Source organism: Pseudomassariella vexata (assembly GCF_002105095.1).
Source record: "Pseudomassariella vexata strain CBS 129021 chromosome Unknown BCR38scaffold_6, whole genome shotgun sequence".
NCBI lineage: Eukaryota > Fungi > Ascomycota > Sordariomycetes > Amphisphaeriales > Pseudomassariaceae > Pseudomassariella > Pseudomassariella vexata.
In genome coordinates, this window is record NW_024467961.1 from 712,056 (window position 1) to 738,345 (window position 26,290).

Consider the following 26,290-nt stretch of genomic DNA (forward strand, 5'->3'; position numbering starts at 1 on the left):
AAGCATTGATCTCGGTAAGTCTCCGGTTCGGTATTTCGCTCATATCGCCTACTTGATCCATCAGCCGGCCCACGACGGTTGCTATGCCGTCCACATTGTCATGTCAATTTCCCAGCGGACCTTATCCACCGTTCTAAGCATATCCTTGCTAGGGGAGCACTGAGCATCGTCCGCTGTGAAAATTCGCGCAGCGAAAGCCTTGTTTGCTTCCGCAGTGCCGTCTCCCGTATGGCCAAGCTTTTTTTGTTTCCTGAGGTCTTGACTCGCAGCTACTCGGTCCGTAGCTCTTACATATTGTTTCCTCTCCCCGTCGCCGCAATATACCTGCTGTCTGCTTTCTTACTTCTTCCTTCAACTCGCCCGTCCTGTACAAATCTCAATTGCGCCCGGCATCCATCCCGCTCTTGCCCGATTCTACAGGTCCTGTCTAAGGCGTGCGCTGTTCGACTCCAAGCCTAATCAAAACAACAACAAACAGAGCTCAGCTCCACTAGTCGCCGCCCATCACCCTCACGACGACCCTTTGAACCAGACGTTCGAGTCTATTTCACCCCAAGGTATGCCGCGAAATTTCTCCTCAAATTCAGTCCGCCTGCCATCGGTCGATTGCCTCTGGTCTGCAATTACCTCTATGCAATTGCCGAGAGTAGCACCCGCCGGAGACGCCGGAGTCACGTTGCTGTTGATCATCGCTTCACGATGCAGATGCCTGCAAGCTCGATGCGCCTTTTATTACGCGAATTGCTCCCATCAAAAGATTTGGGCGATAAATCCCGCCTTGCAGTCCATCCATTGGATGCACTACAGCTTCTCTCATTATACTCTACCACATTATCGAAAGTACGAAAGCTAAATTTCTACCTCTAGTCCTCCCATCATGCCTGCCATCAACACCGCCCTCGTCGCCCGCAACACTCTCAGCCACATCGCAAAGCGCGAGAACTGGGCCCAGAAGGAGACCGGAGTCGTCGTCGTTTTCTGCATTGTCTTCGTTGTCGCCGTCGGTCTGATAGGACTTTGGATCTCGAAATGCATCTCTGCTCGCAAGGCCAAGCGTTCGACAAACAACTAGACATGGACTTGGTTGGGTGGAGTGGAGTGGAGTGGATGAACGAATGCGACGGGAGGAAAGACGATTTGTCTACGTTCACAACGACGATCAAACATTTTCCGGGAAATGAAGTTACGATACCCGGTCGAGACACGTGGGAAAACCTAGCTTGAGAGATTTGGACCGACCCATTACTGGCATCTAGGGCTCGAGGCTTGGTTGATTTGGGTTACAGTCACCAATATCTCGTTGAGTTCCGTTGGTGGAGGAGGTTGGACCACTGTCGATCAATGCTCTTTATGCTGTACTCTAATTTCTCTAATTCCAAACTTTGTTAAGAAGTACAACACACTTATGGCCATGTTCCGGATAAGTGCGTGGTTTGAAGAAGTCTATTTTAGCGAAAGGCGCCTCCTGTATGGCCCACATGACAGGAGCTATTGTTGTTCTTCGTGGTGGCTCATCTACGTTTTACTGCTTTCGCTCTTGAGTTCTTGAGCTGTCGGTTCATCGCAGCAGGAAATCGGTGTACACATCTATTCTGGAGTGTCACTCTAACCTCTCCAGGTGTATCAACCCATTCGCGGGCGGCGAAAATTGCCTCAGCCTAATCCCTGCCGTCTTGAAAACCTCCGCCGTCTCCCCATCCATACTATACCCCTGACTATACACCACCTCACTGATACCCACCTGCACGATCTTGATACTACACGTCAAGCACGGGCATGTATTACAATACAGCACGCTCCCCTCCCTGATCCTCTCCCTCCCCGCCTCCAACAACGCATTCTCCTCGGCGTGCAGACACAGACACGTCCCCAAGCTCACCCCGCTCCCCTCGCCACTATTGCACCGCGCGCAACCACCCTCCCCACAGTTTACCAGGTTTCGAGGTGTGCCGTTGTAACCTGTGCTGATAACGCGGCGTTCGCGCCCAACGAGCACGCACCCCACGGCTCGTTTCATGCAGTTGCTGCGCTGCGCGGCTAAGGAGGCGAGAGACATGAAGTAGCTGTCCCAGCTCGGGCGCAGGCGGTCGGGGTTGGTGAGGTCCAGTTTGCCGAGAGTGGCGTAGAGGTGTGCTAGGGAGGAGGACGTGTTGAGGAGGCGGATGGTGGCGCGTGAGATGAGGGATTGGGCACCTGTGTAAGGGGAGTAGAGGTGTGTGTCGGATTGGGTTACGAAGTCTTCCAGGGAGATGGGGGGGGATGCTGCGGTGGTGGTGGAGGAAGGGGAGGAGAGGGAGGAGGAGCGTTGTTGGTGACGGCGCCAGCGGAGGGTGAGGGGCGCGTCGACGCTGATAAGGATGAAGAAGGGGCGCCGGGAGAGAGCATCGAGTACGGCTTCGGTGTGGATCTCGGTTGTTACCCAGCGGGAGCGCCAGGATTTGGTGACGAAGTCTAGGAGGGCCGTGGCGGTGGGGAAGGTGTGAGATGCTGGAGTGGCCGAGGGTTGGTGTATTGAAAGTGTTGTTGGGATTGCTTCGGAGTTTGACGGTTGTTCTGGTACACCAGTTTGGGATTCCTTTTTTTGCTCCAGGTACAGTTTTGTGAAGCCGTGGTGATCTATGAGGTATTGAGCTACGGCGCTCTTACCGGCGCATTTTGCTGCAACTCATGTAAGTGGCTGGTGGTAAGACGGATATTGGGTTTGGGGACTTACCGCCACAAATACCAATCAGCATGGTTCAGATGCAAAGACAGCAGCTGGTTGTTTGAGAGGCCTCAGAAATGATGAGTTTGCCTTTAGTTTTGGGTTAGTTGCTTATCAGTTTCTCAGCACGTTGCGTTTCAGTGAAGCTCGCACTGAAGAGAAAACTCCCATGTCATGCTGCAAGTCGCGAACGCGTCGTTTTGCGTTAAAGCAACCACTAACCTTCCGAACTTCAACCGTTGCGGTCCTCCCTAAGCGGAACGGATTTAGCTAACACCCCTAACCAGATGCGGTATTAGCTCTGAAGGCTTCCCGCTATCCCTCGGCAAGTCGCGCTGCGGTCGGATGTGAGATGACGGAGCTGCTCATGCGCAGTTTGGATCTCCTAGCCTTAAAGAAGGCTAGAATAAGGTAGATCAGATCCGTAATATCCCTCCCCCTGGTGGTATGACACTTTCAGATGTCTCCAATATCTCACCGAGCACCATGTGATACTGTCAAAGAGTTTGTGCTGGCAACGGCACGGCTGTCCTGCTATTCCTCTACATTTATACAGACCTTATCTTGTCCACTCTCTGTAGGTTTTGTGATACTAGTTTCAAAGCACAAGTGGCAACCACATTAGGCAATCCTTCCCGCATCCCCCGTAGTCGCAACTGTTAAAGTAGTTGCCCCACTTCGCCGTTTCCCACTTCACCCCTCCTCGACGAAGCTTAGCAAGCATAACTCAGAGTCGTTCACATTGCTGGAAACACCACCTTAATCGAACACAACGGGTTGACCAAAAGAACCAAAAGAACCAAGTGTCCAAATTCTGAGTCGCATAACGGTCGGCGACCAAGATCTGTCGCCTGACTTTACCGAGGAAGATCTACGGAACATGGCAGCCCTCAAGTTTGCGACGTTCTCTTCAGAGATCGAACTGCCCTTCTATTCGGCCTTGTTTGCTTCAAAGCTCGAACACGACAAGCTGAGCGACTCTGCACGACCGGTTCTTGGGGTTTATCAGCCGCGGCCGGGCGCAGCTCCAGATGATAGTGTCAAGATGCAGGTACTGGCTAACGCCCTTACCAGCCGACAGTGAGTACCTCCTGCGCTGACGCGCAGCTAAGGTTGCTTGTTTGCGGACGGCGCATTAGAGCTCTGGAGACTGACTGTAACAAATTCAGGGTGCCTGCGAACGCTGTTAGAGGTGAAGGTACAATTAGGAACATGAACACTTTGGACGCTTTTAAGAATGCGGACAGGAATGAAATGCTCCGAACTGCTGCTCGAACAGTACGCGCTCTTTCCTTTGGTTAAACCTCCTGTCTGCCGTATACTGACTTTCTCAGATTTGGGAGGCGATTAAAGATGGCACCATCTACGAAATCCCTTCTCTTCTCTCCCATTTCATCCTATTCTCGTATGCCGACCTCAAGAAATACCGAATGACCTATTGGTTCTGTTTCGCAACATTACATTCTGATCCGCAATGGAAACGCACCGGCGAAATCGGCCGTCTTACCGCCTCCGAGAGTACAGATTTGGTCGACCGAGTAGGAACATGGCGATACAGCGTGGACGATAGGCAGTATGGATTCTTCCTCGCCAAGAAGCTGCGCGGCAAAGAAGCAGAGATGGCGAGCTCCTCGTTGGACATGCCCAGTGAAGAAGATACTGGCTTCAGGTGGGATGTTGGATCGCTCCGAGATTTTGAAACCGGCTTCTTCGATGGCGTGCCTGATGAGGACAGATACGTGGCATTCGTAGACCCTTCAACGTACGAGGAGCATCCTGCCTGGCCTCTAAGGAATCTGCTCGTTCTCGTGAGACAGCGATTTCATCTCACCAAAGTGCAGGTTCTATGCTACCGAGAGATACAGGCGCGCAGACATGAGGCGCGTAGCATCATCCTACCGCTTTCAATTGACCCCGTAGACAACCTCGAAACATCAGAGATGCCCAAGGTTGTTGGCTGGGAACGGAACCCTGCAGGCAAGCTCTCCCCAAGATCTGTCAGCCTAGCAGAGTCCATGGACCCGGCGCGCATAGCAGACCAGTCAGTGGATCTGAACTTGAAGTTGATGAAATGGCGAATCGCACCGGACCTCAATCTTGAAGCCATCAAGGACACGAAGTGCCTGCTCCTAGGTGCCGGTACACTTGGCAGCTACGTGTCTAGAAATTTGATGGGGTGGGGGGTACGCAAAATCACATTCGTGGATTATGGGGCAGTATCCTTCTCGAACCCGGTGAGGCAGCCACTCTTCACATACAAGGATTGCTTGAATGGAGGTGCGCCAAAGGCTACGCAAGCTGCGCAGGCACTTAAGGAGATATTTCCGGGAGTTGAGAGCGAGGGTCACGTCCTATCAGTGCCCATGCTCGGACACCCAGTCTCGGATAAGACACAAGCCGATTTCGAGAGACTCAAAGCGCTGATTGACGACCACGACGCTATATTCCTCCTCATGGACAGTCGAGAATCAAGGTGGCTGCCCACGGTCATGGGTAAGGCAGCAGGCAAGATCGTCATGAATGCCGCACTTGGTTTCGATACGTACGTCGTCATGAGACATGGAGTAGAACCCACGGATAGCAGTGAGAAAACCCTGGGTTGCTATTTCTGCAACGATGTGTTCGCACCGGGCGATGTAAGTGCCAAGACTATCTGGCTGCGGCATGGCTTGCTAACCTATCGATCAGTCACAGAAAGACTTGACACTTGACCAGCAATGTACGGTCACACGGCCCGGCATAGCTGCTATTGCATCTGCACTGATTGTCGAGCTCCTAGTGAGCCTACTGCAACACCCTCTCAAAGCGCATGCCCCAGCACCAGTGGCTACTGGCAAGTCCGGCGCATCCTACGAGAGGGATCCACCCGACCATGCTCTAGGCTTAGTGCCCCATCAAGTCCGTGGCTTCCTGGCCGAATTCAGGAACATCATAATCAAGGGTGAATCATACTCATCCTGTAGTGCCTGCAGCAACCCGATTCTTTCGGCGTACAAATCAGACGGGTGGACCTTCTTGCAGCGTGCGCTTGAGGACAAAGAATATGTCACTGAACTCAGTGGCCTGGCTGAAGTCCGGCGGCAAGGTGATGCTCGAGACGATGAAATGGACTGGGACGAAGAAGAAGAGGGCGAGAACGGTGGCGATGATGAGGCGGTAATCATTTAGGAGTTCATGAATTGCCTTTCTCATTTTTCGGCCACGCTAGCTACATCATCGAACGGGAGACGAGGTTCCTTGAATGAGGGCAGTATCAAAGCATTTAGTTGTGAGCGCAGGTGGAACGGTGGAGTTTGGAAGGGAAAAGGCGTGTCTAGGGGTTGATTTGGGTGATTGGTCGGTGGAGCTTGAGATTTCCTGCTCGAGGTGTTCTCTTCTCTCGAATAGCATCAGGGGTTAGTGGTGTTAGGTTGTAGGGTTTTCTGCGTACTTGGGCATATATGGCAGTAGACGATAAGATAGATGATGAACATTTGGTATCTCTTGGTCTCATCGCACAATGCGGCCAGCTTTCAACAATCGGCGTATCATGACGTTCAGGGTAGCAGGTCAACCGAGCACACTCTGGAATTGGAATTGTCTAGGCGTATTAGAAAGGGCCAACGTGACGCATTGCGATTTACGAAGTAGGCTAATGCACTCAACACATAACTGCTCAGCAGCTCAGCAGCGAACAACAAGAGTACATGGAGAAACCCCATTCTGTGGCGAGCACCAACTTAAGTAACAACACATACGTATGTTGCACCATCGCTGGTTGAATTCAACGCCAGTTTTCACTGCGTATAACAGGGCGGTGCTGTCTGGTAACAGACTATCGTCATGTTATAGACCTACTTCGTAGTGCATGACTGCTCAAGTCCACGAATCCTAGGGTGTGCATGTTGCCGGCCCGTGACAGCTGTGACTGGGATTAGAGATGATCACGACGCCAGGGATCCGATGTTTGGGGGCACAGGTGGCCTAGTAGGCTAGCACTAACGGCTGACGTGCTATGGCCTGGTCTTCACGAAACTTTACGAAACATGGGAACATCTGGCAAGTACTTTGCTGACCAATTTTCCAACCTCAACTTTCTCAAATAACACCAATGTAGAGAATCGGATCAGTTTCTCGAAACTGTTAAACTGGAGGAAGGCGCTGTACTCCGTCCTTTCAATCGCCTCCCCGCAATTTGTACTTTGCCGAGCTGCAATCAAATCCCTGACAAAGCGACATTGGAAATCCGGGGAAAGGAGGGACACTGGGGCGCGAGGGCCAGGCTGTCTCACTTCAGCCATCACGTGGGGAAGTCCTAAACATTTGCCGTTTTCAGGTTGATTTTATATAAACTAGAAAGAGAACCGACCTACTTTTGTAGTTTCATTCGAAGTTGATGAACCATTACAAAACTCGGAGAGAGATAATCAGCCACAAGATAAACCCGGGATTTGGAGGGAAGGAGCGTTTCACGCGAACTGTTCGTCATTGAGAGCGATAGCCATTTCACCACAGCCAGGAGGAGCCCTACAGAGATGAAGCTGCTGTCATGGAAACTCGGGCGCGGCGAATCGGTGCACGATTACGTCGGCGTCTTGGTCCCGCTCGAGGAGGCACATCTGTACAGCCATTCGGCGCGATCGGGGCGGTGCGAATTTGAGGAGGTCCGGGATGGCGGCATTCGTGAGGAGGAGAATCCATTGGATGATGAGCGCGAGGCCGAGGCGGGCAAGGATGGCGAGAATGAGGACACGGGGATGCTGCAGATGTGCGCGGCGGAGTATACGGTTGAGGGGTTGAGGAGGGAGATCAGGACGGGGGAGATATGGGGGAAAGGGTGGACTGAGTATGAGAGTGAGTTTTCGCTGGTGATATGATGGGTGAGCCGAAGACGTGGGGGAAGACTGGCTGACGTTCGGCATACAGTGAAATCGAGACTCATCAATAAGGCCATTCAGGATATTGGCATGGGGAGATACAACTGGCAGTTGTTTGTTTTGTGTGGTTTTGGATGGTTTGCGGATAAGTAAGTCACTCTGACATCGAGAATGGAACGTTTAAACTGACCTGGCGGCAGTCTTTGGATGCAGGTAAGCCGCGACCTGATGAATCGGATTCAGTCTGGGGATGGTCATCTCTGACTTGTGATAGGGCCTCTCTTTAATACTTCCATCTCTCTCGCAAGAATTTGATATATCGGAAAAGACCGTCAGGTACACGACCAGCTCCGTGTACGTCGGTTTGTGCATAGGGAGTTTCTTTTGGGGAATAGGGGCAGATATACTTGGCCGTCGCATTGCTTTCAATATGACGCTGCTGATCACGAGCATATTCGGAATAGCGGCCGCATACGCAGGGAGCTGGGGCAGCGTCTGTTTCCTGTTGGCGTGCATGGGGACTGGGGTGGGGGGAAACTTGCCAGTCGACGGTGCTCTCTTTCTCGAGTTCCTCCCGGATGCGTCGAGTGCCTTGCTGACACTGCTATCCGTATGGTGGCCGGTCGGCCAACTGGCCTCGTCGCTCGCTGCATGGTACTTCATCACAACCCGACCGGTCGAAGTAGGATGGCGGTCTTTCATTACGGCGATTGGTTTAGCTACCTTCATCATGTTTCTCGTACGGTTCTTCGTCTTTCATCTCTTCGAGTCTCCGAAGTACCTTTTGTCACAAGGCCGACAAGCCGAAGCTGTCGCCGTCGTACATGGCATCGCCCACCGCAACCACGCTAAGACCTGGCTTACGGAGGAAATTCTAGACGCCGTCGTTGATGGAGAGATTGTCCAACATTCGATGACGAGGCTCTCGACAGCAAACATCATTAAGCGGAATCTATCATCCTTCTCCGTCGCTCACCTCAAACCTCTCTTCAGCACCCGCAAACTCGGGCAAGCAACCATGCTCATGTGGTTTTGCTGGACTACCATCGGCATGGGCTACCCGCTCTTCAATGCCTTCCTGCCGCAGTACCTGTCGCACGGCGGCTCTGTCGTCGAAGCCACCGACGGAATCGCCACCAGAGCAGCAGAAGCCGCCACAGCGGAAACCTACCGCAACTACGCCATCATCTCCATGGTGGGCGTGCCAGGCAGTCTGGTAGCCGCGTACACAGTGGACCACAAGTCACCCTGGCTCGGACGCAAGGGGACGCTGGCCATCTCGGCGCTGGTATCGGCCGTTTTCCTCTTCTTCTTCGTCACTTTTGGCAACACGCCTAACTCGCAGCTGTTCTTTACCTGCATCGAGGCGTTTACGCAGAATATCATGTATGGCGTTTTGTATGCCTTCACGCCGGAGATATTCCCGGCTCCTGTACGAGGCGCGGGGACGGGGGTCGCTAGCTTCTTGAATAGGTTCGCGGGGTTGATCGCACCCGTGCTAGCGGCGAATATCCCGGGTGATGGGACCAAGCTGCCGATATATCTGTCGGCCGTGTTGATATTTGCGGCTTTTGTGGGGATGTGTTTGATGCCGATAGAGACGAGGGGTAGGCAGAGCTTGTAAAAGAGGGGAAAGGAGGTCTCGGTTGATACAAAGATATATCGTGGAGTGATCTTGCAAATTCGTATGTTATGCATAGCGTCGTCAACTTCATACGGCTGAAAGGGATCATACAACAGGACGGCTGTCGGGCTATAAGATTGCATCAAACTGGTCAGGTACATCCTTGGGGTATATAATAGTCTATGTCTGTTTTCTTGCTCTAAACTATTTGCAATCATCTGTTGCCCTTGGCACCAGCAGGCGCATCCACTCTCCTCTTCTTGAATGATCTGCCAAGCGCGTCTCGCACCATCGGATCCGAGCGAATCGTATTCTGGACCAACCACTCCTGGAGCTTCGTCCGCATCGTCGACAAAACCTCAGGATCCCCTGCGAACGGCGCCATCTCTAGCTCCATCAGCCGACTTGCATCCGTATCCATGACCCTTGCCGTCTGCTCCAGCCTCTCCAGCCCCTGACTAAGCGCCTTCTCCGACGCATCTCCCGGCTTCGCCCCTAGCTGCCCCAGCGGCTGCAGCAGCGGCCCGATCTGGCTAAACGCAATGTACAGCGTTACGCTGCACTTCCTCGCTAGCAGAATGACCTGAAACGGCAAGTACGGCGCATGATTCGTGAACGTAGTCAAGATCGGATTCACAATATTGCTCAGAAACTCCGGGAAGCCTGGCCGCGTGACGGTGTGCAGCTCAAACAGACAAAGCGCCGCGACCGTCAGCCACCGCCAGTACCGCCCCCACTCGAGGTATCCAAGCATCCCCAGGACGTACATGACGGCGGCGGCCATGCCATAGTACGGCACGAGGATCTGCCACCCGCGCAGCACGAAGTCGCGGATCGTCACGCAGTGCCTCCAATCCACCACGTCCGGCCCGAAGCGCTCGTACGCGAACCGTTTGGCTGGGTCGATGAGGACGTCTGAAGCCGTTTTGAGATGCATGAAGAAATCGCCATTATTATTGTCAACACCGTTACCGGAACCAGCCTTGTCGGGGTGGTGCAGCGCGGCCAGACGTCGGAAGCGGGACTTGATTTCGGACGCGGTGGCGCTGAAGGGTACGCCTAGGTCGGCGTAGTAGGAGGAGGAGCGTTGCAGTTCGTAGTCGGCTTCGTAGATGGTGTAGAGAAGGTAGAGGGATACCACGAAAATGTGGATGCGCCGGCGGTGCTCGAGGAAGCGTGGTGTGCCGGGAGTGGGTTTCGGCTGGCCAGCGCGGATGGTGAGGCTGTAGTATATGGTATGTGCCCAACCGGTTACGAGCTGGAGATGTTGTTAGTTTTACGATGCTTCAGTTGAGAGTTAGGACGGGAAACGGGAGAGATGTGCGTACGCTGGGGAGGAAGGACCACCCTATTAGGGATAGGAGGTTGTTAGACATTATTGTGGTAGTGGTAGATAGGCCGCCACTATCATTGTTGAGTAGGTGGAATGCACAAGCCGAGAGACAGGAAAGTGCTATGTAGCGAGTGACTGAATGGTAGAAGTGATCGTCGACTTTCCGGGATCCGACTTCGTGGCTGCCGCGGTTGGACAGGTGTTTATTTGGACCCTGGATTTGGGGTTGCAGGGGTCCCCTCTGCCAGCTGGTACCTCTCATATTTGATAACTTTTAGAACCGACTTCTGACTGTACCCACGGCTATGAGCCAACACTGAACACTTCTTGACTTCACTTGCGCAAACACCTAAATCTAGTCAACTTTGAAATGATGGGATTGTTTTCTATGAATTCTCTGACTCGAAGTCGAGTTATTGGCGTGTTTTTGCCCACACCAGACCATTTAAGGTCCCTTGTGAATCCCCTGTTGTCGGGTTTTTGTCGAGAGCTCATTGATGCATCCACTCACAGCTAAAATTGCCGAGTTCTACAAGAGACTCTGGGACAAGTCAAGGTTGTTTACCCGAGGCCACAAAGACGAAATGACGAAATATGGGATCTGTGGCCTTGACTTCCCTCCGATGCGAGTTATTGACCGGCTTGCCGAGTCCGAATTACTTCCAGGGTCGTGTCTTTGGCAACCACGCCTCAAGTCGCCGGTCATTTCTGACCTTCATTCCGAGGTGGGAATTGGCCAGTCCGCTTCTGGCGCTCTAATTTCTGCATTCTATGAGTTGAGGCCACGGAAACAAGTGGTCAGTACCTACCGCGTTTCGCCGCGCCGCCTGGATCGAAGACCGCGTGTATCTGGTCAGGTCAGCACCTAACTCCATTGAGCAAGTCCTTCGGAAGTGTATGCCGCATACGCGAAAAGAATGCAGGCCATCGAGAAGGCGGCCAAAGGAGCCATGACCGTCTGTTCATATGGGTCAGTAATCTGCTTGCCGGGGGTTGAGTGGAGGCCGGAATCTTACCTTCGGCGTGAGGTTCCCTCTGGGAGTCATGGCGACTTGACTTTAGTGAAGGACGCGACTTTATGGACTTTTGGGGGGGCAACCCAGTCACTCTCCCATCAGAGACTTGGCTCCTCAAAGCGCGTCTTCGAATTATACGGGGAATGGAGTCTCTTATGCTGTGGAATACATTCCAGCAGACCTTGCAGAGCCTCATCAAGTTCAGTTGATGAAAGTGGTCTGATTCTACTCAGAGCCGCAAAGGCCAGGGCCAGGATCCACCTCAGCTGGTTGACAGCTGTAAGGCTGATCTCAGTATACCTCTAACTGGAAATGATCTTGGCCCACCTACAGTCAAGGGTTTGGGTCCTTCACCCCATCAGGTTTTATGTTCAGACCATTCCACATTGATAAGGATCATGGATTGCATTTCAGCCTCGTTCACTCGCAACAACATCGTGGCCGTCGGTCAAAGGCGCCCGACGCTTGAGAAACTTCGCTTACACCGCATAAAGCAGCATGACTACTGCTGGCACGTTGCCGTCTAGGGAGATGTTCGCCAACGTTCTACCGCTCTCTTACCAAAGCCAGAATCTTTCCTTTTCTGATTGGGTATCCCTATCCACACTTTGTTTGTCGCCCCTGATCATTCACATTGTGTCTGGTGTGCCCCCTCGACTTTCGTATTTGACTTCCAGCCGGCCTGGACTGCTCGATCGTATATGTCTCTACAATCCGACATCTATCATCTGGCGCTACATTGCTATAGCAGATCGACGCATTCGTTGTCGCTCATGGGGTCCCGCGGAAAGAGCAGCCAGTAACGCGGTATTCTGGACCTCCCAGGGGTGGGATGGGTCTGAGGAAATGGTAACGGCAAGCCTGCCGTTCTGCACTCGCCTGCCCGAAAACTTCAGCATATTCTCCACGGAAGCCATCAAGACCCTCATCATTACGTTGCAGGGTACCCAGGCTGTATATGCACTCTTCGGAGCAGTCGCTGGGAGACTTAATCCGGGCGGAAACATAGGACTTGATCAGGTCTTCTTTCCTCTGGCGGTTCTCGGGCTTCTACGGTTATGCGCTGCCGCTTGGCTAACGGATGATTATATGTATGAGGCCAAAGACTTCACCTCGCAGACGGTGACGGTGTCGGTGTCGGTACCCTTGAACCCGATGGCGAGAAGAAGTATGTTGGATCGGTCTTGGTTATCGATAGACGACCTTGTTGATTCTCAACACATCCACGTCCCCCCTCAAGGTCCATTCAAGCCCATCTCGTACTGGCCTAGCAGAATGTTCCGCATTCTCTACCTTGTTCCATGCATCGGTATCTGGATCATCTGCGGTCTGATCGTGATACCGTGGAGAACCACGACCAGCATCATCTACTTTTATACCACATCGACCTTCGCTTTGGGTTTATTGTACCTATTCGGGTTGACCGTCAGCGTACTGCTCTACGCGTACTACTTCCTCCGCGGCCGCACGACGACGACCATCATCCCATGCGTCTCGTCCCCGTGGTACAAGGCCTACACGCTCCTCCTCATGGCGTTCATGGTGGTCATCATGGTCATCAGCTCCATCGAGACGAGGTTGACCGTTTGTGGCAAGTACACATCCACCCCCGGTGAGCTGGGCGACTTGTTCATGTGTGAGACAGCCGGGCGGTGGGTCTTGCCCATCAAAACCGGGTCGGAGGGGGCGTTCGGCCTGGCATCTAGATTTGCGAATAATAATGCAACTGATATCGTCTTGGAAGAAGGCCAGATCTGGATTGACAGTTTTACGGGCTATTGTTTGGGAGAGGGGGATATCGATTCGGTGCTGCGCGTGGCGTCTCTGGGCACCGTGAATGCGGCGCCGGTGTTTACGTTCGCTGGTATAGCGGCGACTGCCCTTAAAGGGGGTTGGGAGGCACATTTGTATCGTGTTGGGGATGAGTATGATTTTGTCGGACATCCGCTAAATTAAATTCAATCCAATGTCAGGTAGATTGTTCTACCTTAAAGGTGCGGGGAAGGCTCTTCATGTTCATTTTGGTGAGCAGCTCATTGTTCTCATGTCACTTCCTTGAAGAAAATAAGAACCAAGCCGCTTTCAAGGAGGACATAGCAATCTTAGTTGAACGGGAGCCACCTCTAATTGAGTTCCTCGGCGATTCTGGGAAGGGCAGAAAGTTCGTGCATTTTCCGGTAATGCGTCGTTTTCGGTACGTCGCTGGCTCGATGATTTCGGTTTGTTGGGAAAACAGTTGTGGTACTAATCTTTGCGGCCATATGCTCCATGATTTGCGTTCATCATGTCTTTGGTCGGGACAATCGGCATAGTCCATATTACAACCTATGTATCACCATTCCACTACTTCTCGATATCTGCTAGCGTGACATTTCCTTTTCTTTTCAACGCCACAAAGTACGCTTCTCTCGATTCCTATCTAGAGTAAGCATACGTACTTCACTGAAATATCAAATAGAGAGAACTCACGGTTCGGGATGATTCAGGCTTCTCGCGGTGCACCCTTCCAAACATCTTTTTGAGCTTCATCTCAAACTGTTTGTCCTCGGATCCTTGATAGAATTTGGCCACAAAATGACCGCCAGTGGCTAGTGTGTCGCTGGCGAATTGAAGAGCGGCCGCACAGAGGTCCTGTCAGTATACTTTTATTAGCATCGTAGAGTTGGAGCGGGAGAAAACGGGGCTAAATAGATTTAGAGAAAGACTCTTACCATGCTTCCAATGTGATCTCGGACATTCATGCCGCTCGTGTTCATCATCCTAATATGCGGGTTACTCAACGTGTTACATGAAAACCCAGCGGTTTGGCTCCAGGGGGCTGACATGTCGCTCAACACCACCTGCTCGAAGAAATTAGCCAAGATACCCAACATCACAACATACACCAAGGCGCAGCAGATCCAGGCTCATGCAAGGTCTTACATCTACCAATCTCTCATCCTTCTCCGCCATAGTCCCCCAATCATCCTCGTGCGCCGAGTCGGCGCGTTCCGTGTCGATGTAGCTTTTCTCCCGGATCAGGGCCGCAATGTCATCATTCTCGTCAAAGTCCTCCTTGGACATACGGTAACCGGTGGCGCGGGCGGCCGGCTTCTGACTTGCAAATTCATGTAGGTATTCCTTGACGAGGTTTTGCACGCTGGGAGACAGGAAGTTGCCTTGGATGGTGGACACACCCTTTGGTGGCTGCGCGGGGATGATGTCGATGCCGACGACGCGTCCTGTGGGTTTGGTGCGCTCTAGGGCGACCTACGGGTTATGATTTCAGTATTTTGCACCGTTCAGACTCAGTGAGATACAAGGTCTCACCTGCGACCAGCTTCCTGGCGCGTATCCCTGTGTTGCAGATGAGTGTGCTATCCCACTAGCATGAGAACAACAACTTACAAGGTCGATCACCGTCTGGCCTTTCTTGAATAAGTGGTATTTTGAATCCATCTGCAGTTGTACATCATCAGTTCCAAGAACGAGACACGCTCAAGGTCCATCCATCATCAAGAACCAACCTCAAGCAGCTTGAACGCCGCCCTGCTCTTCAAACCCTGCACTTTAGCCTCGCGGGCGTAGAAGTCGCTGCCCTGTCGCTGCTTCCATCTCGAGTTCGACGACGACCAACGCGCCTGTACGTAGGTTGCGGGTATGGGAATTGAGCAAGCCGCAGCAGCGAATGAGGCAACTCTCAAGAGCCCTCCATTGAGAGGACCCGCTATCCTCGACAGCCCCTTCATCCAAAATACTTCTTGGGATTGGCGAATCTGCGCTCTCCCGCATCTGTTCAGTTTAAGAAAAACGAACGTATGTGGTGTCAGATTGCGACTTCTCAGAGATCTTGAGATGCGGCGCTCGATCCGGCCAAGATCCTAGGCGAGTCGGAAAATCGTGGCGACCGTTGTACCGGGGTTATGCAAATACCGGTATTAGAAACGGTCACAACAAGACCCATCAACTGACAAGAAGACCATGAATTCATAGAGTGAGAGGGTGAACAAATGTCTACTGGAGTAGATTGTCAGGCTTAAAACTTCAGCGATACTTGCACTCCAGTGGCATTGCATGCAGGACAGTCAGACTTTCCTGAAGTATCTTACGAACATTGGTATGATATATCTGTAAGTTTTTAGGCTAGGGAGTTACTCGCATAAGTCACCAGCCAAGTAAAGGAATCATGGGTTTCACCACCAAGTGCTTCATACTTGCACTTTACAACAGTGCAGCCAGTCCTAATCCTGCAGCCCATCCAGGCCATCCAACCTGGAACCATACCAAACCGAAATGCCCCAACGCCTGCCTACAATGCATAACCCCGTCCATGTATATTCACTTATACCATGACTCTCCCAATGCTGGTTATTCCGCAACAATCACTCACGCAAGAAAGCTAGCTCCAACCCCTCTACGGTCCTTTTTGAGCGGCGAGAAGCTCGCCCCGCCCACGAACGCATTCGACGTCCCCTTGCCTCCAAGGGCCGCTCGCTTTACACCGCTGACTGCTGTTTTCGCTGGTTTGCGCATCGGCTGCGCCGGCTCGACTTCCTCGTCTTCGAAGAGCGTCGGCTTGGCCACGCCTAGCACCTTGCGCTTCTTCTTCTTGGGCTCCTCGGTCTTTGCGGAGGTGGCCGAGACGGTGTTGTCGTCCTGTGGCGCAGTGGAGTTGGATTTGACCATTTGCGTCTTCTCGTTCTTATTCTCTTCGTTACCCGACGGTTCATTCGGCTCGTTCTCTTCGGTCTCCTCGGTCTCCTCGGTCACTTTGTCCAGGGTACTGCTGGCTTTGGGAGTCTTCTTCTTGAGTGCCACCTTGGGGGCTGGCTGGGCATTCTTCTTTGCTGATGGCGCGTCGCCGAGTACCTTCTTCGGTCGGCCGCGAGGCTTCTTCAGCTGTGGCTTAGGCTCAGCTGCGGGCTGTTCTTCATCTGGCGAGACTGTTCCGCTAATTTCTGACGGCGGTACGTTTGAGCTCGTAGAGTCATCTGCCGCAGCGGTGAGCACTGTGGTTGTAGTGACCTCGACCGCTCGGGTTGTCTCGGAGGGCCCAAGTATTGAGTCTTCCATGGATTCATCGGGGTTCACTGTCTCCTCGCCAACCAACTTCCCGCGGTTCAGGAACGGGGTAATGGAGAATGTCGATTTCTCCCCAACCAGCGTAGTCTCGAAGGACCGCTTCTTGGCGCCCCGGCGCGGTCTTTCCTCAGCGCCGGGTGTCCCAATGGTGATCTGAGTAATGTCATCCGTGGCGAATTCGCTACCCTTGCGTTTCTTAAACACCTGGCGTCCGGCGACCGTCTTTTTGGTCACTTCTTCCGACACTGAGGGTTTGGTCTGTTGAGCCTTTTTGAGATCTGCTTGGCACTGCTTGAGCTGATCCTGTGTCTCCCGCAGCTTGGTCTTCAGTTTCTCGAGTTTCTTCTCCAGCGAGTCGTTCCGGGTTTCTGCCTCGGAAAGGGAGGTTTGTGCCTGATTGCGGACCTTCTCTTTCTCATTTTGCTCGGCGGCCAGCTTGCTCTCAACTTCATCCAGCCTGTTGCGCAGCTCCTCCTCGTCGCTGTTGGAAGCTTGCTTCTTAAACGCCTTCTTCGCTAACTGCTTCTCAGCCCGGAGCTCCTCTTCTAGTCTTTCCTTGTCTTCCCTCTCCTCACGAAGCTGTTTTTGTGCGTCATTCAGCTTCTTGCGCAGGTCAGACTCCAGCTCCCGGATGCTGTCCTGATCTTGCAGGGCTAACTGACGTGTCTGCTTCTCCTGTGCAAGCTGGTCTTCCAAACGTTCGCGCTGTGATCGCTCAGCAGCCAAATTCTTCTCTACCTCACGAAGCTTCTGCCGCAACTCATCTTCGACACGGTCGTTGCTTTCGCGCTTCTGCATTGCTCGCTTGATTACTTTCTTCTCATTGGCGAGTTCGACTTCCAGCGTGTTGACTTGGCGCTCTAAAGCCAGCTTCTCAGCTAGAGTGGCTTGTTGTTGTGTCAGTTGCGATCTGAGATGCTCGAGCTCTGGCTTGAGAACGGCAAGCTCGCGCGTCAGAGCTAGTTTCTCGGAAAGGATGTTGGTTGAGTCTTGGCTGAGGTTATTCATGAGCTGGAGTTCAGCCTGTTGGATGCCAAGAGATTAGCATTACTGATCCTAGTAAGCGAGCAACAGGCGGTGGTTGTGGCCATTACCTTTACACTGGAGAACTCGCGTTCCTGTTTCCGTAGTTGCTTTTCCTGCAAGCGAACCACTTCAATCTTGGCCTCGAGCTGTGAGCTCAGCCCTTCACATTTGGCGGCGAGTTTGGCATGCTCATCGGTGTTTTGAGTGATCTCATCGCGGAGGGAGATGTTCTCGTCGCGCAGCATGAGGATGCGAAGTTTCAGTCGGCGAACATCCTCATCTTTGACCAGAAGGTCGGATCGGCTTCCACCGAGCTGGTGCTTCATTTCAAGCTCGTGGAGCAGTTGGGTTTGCTGTGAATACCAGATTAGTCGTATGCGATGTGCGACCGAAGTCTATCAATGGGTACCTTTTCAGCGGCCATGTTTACATGTTCTTCGCGGCCCTTGGTGGGCTTTGCTGGTCTAGCCATTTAGGGAAGTCGCGATCAAGTCTTAGGAAGAAACGCAGAGTAGCTCTACTTAATGTGTAAAGCTCATACTTTGAGCGAGTTCAGAGTTGGGATATTGGTGCCAGTTGCGGTGTGGTATGACCCGTGTAGATCGTGTCAAGTGAAGTCACGGGTCGGTTTCGAGGTTGCAGCTCCGACAAAACAGATTACCAGAAATAGACTAGGGTCAAATGGCTGTGTCGGAGCTCTGGTCGGGCCGCCTGCTACGTAATGGCGTCTGGGCAAGAGTACTCAGTAGCTGCAGCTGTGGATCCAGCTGGCAAGAGCTGGAGCTTCTATTAAGGCCACCTTGAATCTTGACCCGACGACATTTCGAGATCATAGCCTCGATGTTCAACGCAGGACGCCGATTTCAATTCTTCGGCTAACTATAAGTGTGCAGACACAGCACACCTCTCAATTGCCGTGGGACCATACCACTCTTTTCGACTGTTCAATTTCATCAACGCATTTACAATGCGCTGGCTTTCGATTCTACTGTCTTTGGCCCTGCCATTGGGGTCTCTCGCTGCCAAGAAGTCGCTGGATGTCGACCGATTCACCGAGTTTCATAACAAGGCGCTCGTTTCGAACCCAGTGAAGCTGTCCGATACTTCCTACAAGAAGTTGACCTCGACCCCTCGAAACTACACGGCAGCAGTTCTCTTGACCGCACTGGACAATCGATTCGGATGTCAGCTGTGTCGCGAGTTCCAGCCTGAATGGGATATCTTGTCTAAGAGCTGGATCAAGGGCGACAAGAAGGGCGAGTCCCGAACTGTCTTCGCTACATTGGACTTCTCTGATGGACGAGACACGTTCATGTCGGTAAGTGAAACATGATCGCCATCTACACTTTGCCTGGCAGCCGTTGTTAATCACTTGCGATTTTCGTAGTTGGGTCTCCAAACAGCTCCTGTCCTCCTTCTCTTCCAGCCCACCACGGGTCCTCATGCCGTGTCCTCGGCCGAACCGATTCGCTACGACTTCACCAACGGGTAAGCGAACCAGAATCGCGTATCTGTCGTTCGTTTAACGCTAATAAGTGTTTCAGTCCCCAAGTTGCAGAACAGGTGCATGCATGGGTTGCGCGTCACCTCCCTGATAGACCCCACCCTGCAGTCAGCCGCCCAGTCAACTACGTTCTATGGGTGGTCACCATTGTCAGCATGCTTGGTGGTGCTGGTGTCCTCTTCAAGTTGTGGCCCTGGATCCTCCCCGTCATCACAAACCGCAACGTCTGGGCGGGCATCAGCCTGATGGCCATCCTTTTGTTCACTGGTGGCCAGATGTTCAACGTGATTCGCAAAGTGCCCTATGTCGCTTCCGATGGACGTGGAGGCATCAGTTACTTCTCTGGTGGTTTCCAAAACCAACTAGGCATGGAGACTCAGATCGTTGCCGGCGTTTGTAAGTCCTCAGTCAAGAATGATCCCAATTTCGATTATACTAGACTACTAATAATGTCAGATGGAATACTCTCATTCGCTGTGATCTCCCTCATCATCAAGGCTCCGAGGATAGTCGATTCAAAGCTCCAGCAGGTCACCGTTATCATCTGGAGTGCCGTCATTTTCCTCGTTTACGGGTTGCTTCTCTCCATCTTCCGCGTCAAGAATGGCGGGTACCCCTTCTCGCTGCCTCCCTTCATGTGAGAAGCCTTGTCTGGCCTTTAAGGTAGGGCATCATTATAGAGACAAGACAATTGGATCGCCTGGAGATCATTAGACCCAAGTGTGGCGACACGTTGGGGCTCAGGGATGTACGTGCGATCTCTGCGAAGGTCACGAGGAAAAGGTCCGATAGAGAACGAAATGATAAAAAACCCCAACGACCTCGTTTTGATCTGTCTCGATATCACCAATGGGCCTCATGTTTGATTGTACCGAGCCAGGAGCCTGGGAATATCCACCAGTTGGCCCATCTCATCCATCCATCTGAACCGAAGGTGGTCTGGATGGTGATCAGAGTTGGTTGGATCGGATGATCACCCGAAGTTTGGCCTATGACCGACCTGTTTTGGTCCTACGAGGAAGCTGTGCATGGGCAGGGTGATATTCAAGCATAAGACAAAACTGACCTAGATAGCTGGTTTTCTGCGAAACCACGGAGCATAGCTCCGAATAGCGCTACCCTGGCGTGGACGTTGAGTGGTGAGGCTCTCAAATTACGGCAGATGTGAATCTACTTCCCCGTTCCGAGATGCCCGTCGCGCCTGACCACTACTCGCATGCCAATATGGGAGCCATAGTGGCACTCCTGGGATGCTGGGAGATTTAGCCGAGGACTTAATTTGTTGCGCCAGAATGTTCCCGTGCGGCTAAATCGACGTCTTGTTGCTTCGCCACGTTATACGATTTATTTCACCTGATTAAAGTTTCCAAAGGGTTTATCCAAACCGCAGCTTTGTCCTTGGTGTCTCCCCCGCCAAATGGTACCTTACAGTTCTTAGCCAAGGTGTGTCTCAGTACCGTTCAGGGTTTTACGTGCTCCTATTGGGAAGGGTATGCTATGCTCCACATGACCCCAAACGGTGAGGTCAAAGCAAAGTTGACCCTCCATCGGGATCTGCCCCAAGACGCTTGCTTTTCTGGTGAACACCGGATGGTGTGGAATACGATCGGTTCCCAATATGTGTGTCTTGTAGGTGGTACAAGGGGCTAACACTACAAGCTACTTCTACCCCATATTCTCCAAAGTTGTCTGAAAGAGTCAGGCTCCGGGGCTAGATCCTTGGTAAACCCTGGATACCAGTATCGACGAACGCGTGAGGTATAAGCTTATATTAACGCTACTCCCAAGACGTTATCCCCCACCCTACCGCAATAGGCCCGAAGGGGCGGTTGTATACACAAATTATGATCTCCACTTGTGGTTGAGCTGTTATACGTATCGCATGAATTGTTACCACAACCTCCAGAGGATCCCCGCATTCTGTCTGCCTCTGCCGCCTCAGTCGGCACTGACCTACTCGGAGTCTAGCTACCGAGTACGTTCGCGATGGGCGGGCCTGGGTTCCTGATTGCAAGATAGACGGGGTTCCAGAAGGAAGGCAACGTTAATCTCGAGGTGCCACCGGGCCTGGTCACGCTGTCGTCAAGATGTTATAAAAAGCGTCGTCTCCGCCGCTGGTCTGGCCCGCTCCTTACTACCTCAACTCACTCACCACTAAACTGAAGAGTTAGTCATAGGAAGATGAAGGTCACTTACACGATTGCAGCCCTCGCGGGTAGCGCCCTGGCCGCTCCCAAGGCGGAAAAGTCACCCCGTGCTCCTGCGGCTGCTTGCTCGTCGGCGGTTACGCTTGACGCGTCGACCAATGTGTGGCAGAATTACAAGCTGCACGCAAACCCGTTCTACCGTGATGAGGTCAACAAGGCCGTCGATGCCATCTCCGACTCAAGCCTGAAGGCCTCTGCAGCCAAGGTTGCCGATGTTGGTAGCTTCCTGTGGATGTAAGTCGGTCTGGTGGTGTTATATGGCAAGGGTCAAGATAAGATCGAAATGGCTAATAAAAACGTCAGTGACACCATTGAGAACATCGCCAAGGTGCAGCCCGCCATCGACGACACCCCTTGCAGTGATATCCTCGGCCTCGTCATCTACGACTTGCCGGGCCGTGACTGCGCCGCCAAGGCCTCCAATGGCGAGTTGAAGTACAACGAGCTCGACAAGTACAAGACGCAGTATATTGACCGTGAGAAGACTCCTACGAGGCTCATGTGAATGAGAGATAGCGTTGCTAACAGGTTGAAATGCAGCCATTGTCAAGCTCCTACAGGGCGCGCCAAACACTGCCTTTGCCCTATTGATCGAGCCCGACTCTCTGCCCAACCTGGTCACCAACGCAGACCTGCAGACATGCAAGGACAGCGCTAGCAGCTACCGCGACGGTGTTGCGTACGCCCTGAAGAGCCTCAACCTTCCCAACGTCGTCATGTACATCGATGCCGGCCACGGCGGATGGCTCGGCTGGGACGCCAACCTCAAGCCAGGTGAGCCCCCTTCTTACACCAACCCCTAGATCAGTTTAGCCCCTGTCAAACAAAAAGAGACAAAAAAGCCTTGGACAGCCTATTAACGATTCCAAAAAGGTGCCGAAGAACTGGCCAAGGCCTACAAGGCAGCCGACAGCCCCAAGCAAGTGCGTGGCTTCTCGACCAACATCGCCGGCTGGAACGCCTGGGACCTGTCGCCAGGCGAGTTCTCCACGGCATCCGACGCCAAGTACAACTCGTGCCAGAACGAGAAGATATACGTGCAGAAGTTCAGCGCCGCACTCAAAACGGCGGGCATGCCCAACTACGCCATCGTCGACACGGGCCGCAATGCCGTCACGGGTCTCCGCGCTGAGTGGGGCGACTGGTGCAACGTCGACGGTGCCGGCTTTGGTGTCCGCCCTACTGCCACCACGGGAGAGCCCCAGGCTGATGCTTTCGTTTGGGGTAAGCCCGGTGGTGAGTCAGATGGGACTAGTGACACGGGCGCTACTCGATATGATTCGTTCTGTGGGAAGGATGATGCGTTCAAGCCGTCCCCTGAGGCCGGGACGTGGAACCAGGCGTACTTCGAGATGTTGCTTAAGAATGCTAGCCCAGCATTCTAAGCTGTCTGCCTTCTTACCTCATCCATCCGTCTTCTCGGGCTGAAAAATTGAGGAATAGTTGGTCGGGGTGATGGTGACGGTGGTGGTTGCATAAGGTAGCATGGCATGAGGTTGCGCACGCTGCGGTCGTTGGTGTAAATAGAAAGGAAAGGAACGCTGCGCTTATGGTGGAATTTCACTCATTCGACGAACAGTTTTACAATACGTTCTTACTGTATATAACTTTGAGAAATACAATGGGTTTCCGCAAATCATTTGAACTTTTCCCTGATAATTAATTGGCTCCGCCATATTCGTGGTCAGTTTTATCTCCATCTCCATCTTCATATTGATTCTTGAGGGCTATGACAAATTTAGGGCATAGACTTGAGTCAATGCCTCCGGCTAGTTTGACCTTGCAGTACAGTGTATTACCTAACGACTTATCTAAATACTTAGGTACATGGGTATGTAATTGCACTTTGAGGTTACCATCGGGCTGTTAGGCAGCACCTTCCCCTTTCCACCTTCGCTGGTTGAAGCAACTGAGCTAGTTTCTCAGTCTTCCCTACCAGACAGAGATCATGTTGTGATCAACTCTATGGAAGATTGCCCCTTCCTGCATTCAGTCGACCTACGTCAGCCGTGTTGTGCTTGATTCTGAATGGGGCCGTTTCAGACGACCAACCAACCTCACGACTTGTAACCTTCAAACTAAACTTGTCGTTCGCTATTTGAGCACTTGACGTTGTAGAAGCCTCGAAACTCTCACAATATCTTGCCATGGCGCTAGAGAAACAACCAATCGACCTCGAGGAGGTGTGCCTGACAGACGGAAAGGCCACGCCACCTATCCCAGTAGGCCAACGTCCTGAAGTCCTCAAGAACACCCTCCATGAATGCCTCTTCGTCGCCGTCATCGCATTCTCGGCCGCTTCGTCTATATTCCTGCAACGATCCGTCATGGTCATTGCCGCGCAGATAGGCGACGACCTGGTGATGAGTCCAGCCGAGGTCGCTTGGGAAACTGCTGCTGCTGGGTAAGTCCCTAAAACCAATACCTATGATATGATTCAGGAGGTATCCTGCCGCTCTCGGTACTAGCATTACACAGATTGACAACAGCGGCATTTCTGATCCCCTTTGGACATGTTGCGGATGTTTGCCCACCGATTCTGACACGCAAGACTCTGTTGCTGCTCAGCCTCACGGCATTCTCCTTGTTCGTGACGTTCACTTCATTCGCGCAAAGCGGTGTGGTGGTTGATATCATGTCTGGCCTGGCAGGTGTTGCTTGTGCGGCCAACATCCCGATTGCGGTGGGCATCTTGAGTCTGGCATACCCCGTATCTTCTCGCAGGAAGAACTTGGTGTTCTCATCTTTTTTGATGGTAAGAAATATTCTGTATCATCCTCTTACTCTGTCCTGAAGGAGAACTGAGTTGGTCACCGTTGCGCAAAATATTGTCCCACAGATGGGTATCTGCAGAGGGCATTCACGCTCCTTCATCAAGCTCAATCTAGAACTTTCATGAAGACACTTCTCTTCTGAAACCTTGCAAATCTCACCACTAACAGCGTTCTAACTCTTATTTTAGGGCAACCCAGCAGCTACCATCATCGGCGGCGTCAGCTCAGGAGGGCTGGCCTCGCTCTACAGTTGGAAGGCACCTTTCATATGCCTCGGACTTCTTTATGCTTCTATTACTGTATTGGCCTGGCTAGTCATTCCCAATGAGCCGCATCCACAAGACCAAAAGAGCACAGATTCCGATGAGTTGAGCCACTCCTTTTTCCTTCTTTTAGGAGCACTCTGGCGCTTCGACTGGACTGGACTTTTCTTACTACTCGCTGGCGTACTACTGTTCACCGTCGCCTTGACAATCGGACCCGAGGGTTATCTACCGTAAGCATTTCCCTAATCTGTACCTTTTCTCTCGTCTCCCCTTCGTGACATGATAGCTTTGGGTTGTCACTTCTCTCGCCATGTTTCTCATTCGCGCGTCGTTTATAATTCTACTGTTTCTATGTGCAACTGGATTTTGCTCTTCGAAAACGAATCCTATAAACTTTTTCTTTGTATAGCATGTGCTGACTTCATAATTCCAGTTGGAAGACTCCCGTTGTGATTCTTCTCCTGACTATTGGACTTCTATCACTGGGGTGTTTCATTCTCTGGGAATACTTCACAAAGACACCAATGATACCTCCCGTCATCTGGGAAGACTACACCGTGTCATTAGTAAGCAAAAGCATATCCACTGATACTTCAGAGCCGATGCTAACCCAAAGGCCAGATATTTCTCGGAACACTGAGCTGTACTATGGCATCCTCATCATCTATCTTCTGGGTTTCTATGTTTCTACAGGAGATAGAGAATCTTTCACCCTTCAATGTTGCTGTTCGACTGCTACCACAGGCTCTGGTTGGGTTATTCATCAGCCCTCTTGTCGGTCTGATAATGCATAAAGTTCCCGGAACTGTTCTGGTTGGTATCGCTGGCCTGTGCTCTGTCACCGGCAACCTCCTTCTCGTATTCTTGCGTCAAGGAAACAGTTACTTTACTTGGATCTTCCCATCGATCCTCTTAACAGCCATTGGCATGGATTGGACGCTCAACACTAGCCAGCTTTATATTCTCTCCGCCCTTCCACTGAAACATCACTCGATCGGCGCATCGCTTCTACAGACGACCCGGCTAGGTATCCCTCTTGGATTGGCCATCACCACTGCAGTTTGGTCTTCTTATACTCAATATGAGCTTGCATACTCTAAGACATTCACAGCCACAACAGCTTTTGCTGGCTTTTCACTGCTCCTTACGCCATTGATCTGCATCGGCAAGCAAGGATACACCAAGCAAATCCCATCTGCCAGACCCGGACATCCGAGCAAGCGTTGGTCCATTGTGGACGCGCTTTCTCCCCGGTCAATGGCGGCTGGTAGTGAAAGAACACAGGGCATATCGTTTTCTCTGTTATCGGATGCAACAGCCGCATCCAGATCACCAATTGCAAAACGACCAAGTCCACGAGCTCCAGCCGAAGAAGTGGTTTGGTTTGTTTGCGAGGAGTGTGGCGGGAGTCGGCGAAATACGCACCCTGTGGGAGACCCGACGCGATACTTCAACGACATAGAGTGCGGAGTGCCCCAGATGCCGATAAAGCAGAATCATGATATGATCGTGAATGGACGACGTCGATTTCCTTTGGTCAAGAACCGGAATATAGGGGTCTAAATGATTCGTTTCTAGACTGGAGAGTTTTTGGTGCTCATTCCTGCAACAGCCTTCCCTTATTGGCAAGTCTTGAATTGATGTCTTGGCACATTACATGAATTGGGGGATCGTTTTTTCTTACGGATTGATGAGTAGTGGTATCTATTGGTTGCTGGATGCGTCAACATAAGCCAAGATGCGCTATACATTGTACCCAGGTTGATAATGTATTTAGGTTATGGAAAATCGCAAATGGTTATGCATTTCTGATATTTATGAGCAGTGCAGATCTTCATCATCAGTCCACTACTAGTTGACGGTAGTCATCTCGTCGCCAGTACGCTGGGACCGAGTTACACCACTAACTGCGAATGTGG

General features: G+C 52.1%; 9 protein-coding genes across 9 annotated transcripts; 6 read left to right on the forward strand and 3 right to left on the reverse strand.

Moving 5' to 3' along the window:
* Positions 1–1,600: 1,600 nt before the first annotated feature.
* BCR38DRAFT_457251 (cytidine deaminase-like protein) lies at positions 1,601–2,735 on the reverse strand (the record flags this gene model as incomplete). The annotated part of the gene is made up of 2 exons (XM_040862020.1): positions 1,601–2,658; positions 2,714–2,735. 2 exons carry the CDS (start codon positions 2,733–2,735, stop codon positions 1,601–1,603), a joined length of 1,080 nt encoding a protein of 359 aa, XP_040716120.1.
* Positions 2,736–3,104: 369 nt separating this feature from the next.
* Positions 3,105–6,305, forward strand: BCR38DRAFT_390917 (E1-like activating enzyme). Its single transcript, XM_040857565.1, has 4 exons — positions 3,105–3,784; positions 3,874–3,982; positions 4,039–5,340; positions 5,393–6,305. The coding sequence occupies exons 1-4, from the start codon at positions 3,585–3,587 to the stop codon at positions 5,870–5,872; spliced, it is 2,091 nt and encodes a 696-aa protein (XP_040716121.1). The 5' UTR covers positions 3,105–3,584; the 3' UTR covers positions 5,873–6,305.
* Positions 6,306–6,739: 434 nt separating this feature from the next.
* On the forward strand, positions 6,740–9,354 carry BCR38DRAFT_523524 (major facilitator superfamily domain-containing protein). Its single transcript, XM_040865264.1, has 4 exons — positions 6,740–7,537; positions 7,610–7,709; positions 7,761–7,773; positions 7,835–9,354. The coding sequence occupies exons 1-4, from the start codon at positions 7,219–7,221 to the stop codon at positions 9,182–9,184; spliced, it is 1,782 nt and encodes a 593-aa protein (XP_040716122.1). The 5' UTR covers positions 6,740–7,218; the 3' UTR covers positions 9,185–9,354.
* Positions 9,355–9,398: 44 nt separating this feature from the next.
* On the reverse strand, positions 9,399–10,560 carry BCR38DRAFT_342083 (uncharacterized protein; the record flags this gene model as incomplete). Its single annotated transcript, XM_040855925.1, has 2 exons — positions 9,399–10,442; positions 10,513–10,560. 2 exons carry the CDS (start codon positions 10,558–10,560, stop codon positions 9,399–9,401), a joined length of 1,092 nt encoding a protein of 363 aa, XP_040716123.1.
* A 1,504-nt stretch (positions 10,561–12,064) lies between these two features.
* Positions 12,065–13,489, forward strand: BCR38DRAFT_342363 (uncharacterized protein; the record flags this gene model as incomplete). Its single annotated transcript, XM_040855940.1, has 2 exons — positions 12,065–12,701; positions 12,732–13,489. The coding sequence occupies 2 exons, from the start codon at positions 12,065–12,067 to the stop codon at positions 13,487–13,489; spliced, it is 1,395 nt and encodes a 464-aa protein (XP_040716124.1).
* A 387-nt stretch (positions 13,490–13,876) lies between these two features.
* BCR38DRAFT_484449 (FtsJ-like methyltransferase-domain-containing protein) lies at positions 13,877–18,092 on the reverse strand (the record flags this gene model as incomplete). The annotated part of the gene is made up of 10 exons (XM_040863753.1): positions 13,877–13,948; positions 14,003–14,164; positions 14,245–14,373; positions 14,456–14,782; positions 14,843–14,869; positions 14,921–14,971; positions 15,040–15,304; positions 15,903–17,617; positions 17,689–17,973; positions 18,030–18,092. 10 exons carry the CDS (start codon positions 18,090–18,092, stop codon positions 13,877–13,879), a joined length of 3,096 nt encoding a protein of 1,031 aa, XP_040716125.1.
* A 495-nt stretch (positions 18,093–18,587) lies between these two features.
* BCR38DRAFT_408725 (dolichyl-diphosphooligosaccharide-protein glycotransferase) lies at positions 18,588–19,765 on the forward strand (the record flags this gene model as incomplete). Its single annotated transcript, XM_040858294.1, has 4 exons — positions 18,588–18,938; positions 19,008–19,108; positions 19,165–19,520; positions 19,581–19,765. The coding sequence occupies 4 exons, from the start codon at positions 18,588–18,590 to the stop codon at positions 19,763–19,765; spliced, it is 993 nt and encodes a 330-aa protein (XP_040716126.1).
* A 1,540-nt stretch (positions 19,766–21,305) lies between these two features.
* On the forward strand, positions 21,306–22,716 carry BCR38DRAFT_408726 (1, 4-beta cellobiohydrolase; the record flags this gene model as incomplete). Its single annotated transcript, XM_040858295.1, has 4 exons — positions 21,306–21,565; positions 21,635–21,807; positions 21,872–22,105; positions 22,205–22,716. 4 exons carry the CDS (start codon positions 21,306–21,308, stop codon positions 22,714–22,716), a joined length of 1,179 nt encoding a protein of 392 aa, XP_040716127.1.
* Positions 22,717–23,562: 846 nt separating this feature from the next.
* BCR38DRAFT_301762 (major facilitator superfamily domain-containing protein) lies at positions 23,563–25,442 on the forward strand (the record flags this gene model as incomplete). The annotated part of the gene is made up of 5 exons (XM_040854567.1): positions 23,563–23,735; positions 23,810–24,086; positions 24,294–24,601; positions 24,805–24,937; positions 24,993–25,442. Coding segments are annotated over 5 exons (1,341 nt in total), but the record flags the coding sequence as incomplete, so codon positions are not given.
* Between the last annotated feature and the right edge of the window lie 848 nt (positions 25,443–26,290).

What these genes read in the sequence shown, in the direction of transcription:
- BCR38DRAFT_390917 (XM_040857565.1), top strand. Translation starts at nt 3,585, where the DNA reads ATGGCAGCCCTCAAGTTTGCGACGTTCTCTTCAGAGATCGAACTGCCC. An exon ending in TCCGAACTGCTGCTCGAACA is followed by an intron (nt 3,983 to 4,038) that starts GTACGCGCTCTT and finishes TGACTTTCTCAG; the next exon opens with ATTTGGGAGGCGATTAAAGA. An exon ending in ATGTGTTCGCACCGGGCGAT is followed by an intron (nt 5,341 to 5,392) that starts GTAAGTGCCAAG and finishes CCTATCGATCAG; the next exon opens with TCACAGAAAGACTTGACACT.
- BCR38DRAFT_523524 (XM_040865264.1), top strand. Translation starts at nt 7,219, where the DNA reads ATGAAGCTGCTGTCATGGAAACTCGGGCGCGGCGAATCGGTGCACGAT. An exon ending in AGGGTGGACTGAGTATGAGA is followed by an intron (nt 7,538 to 7,609) that starts GTGAGTTTTCGC and finishes TTCGGCATACAG; the next exon opens with TGAAATCGAGACTCATCAAT.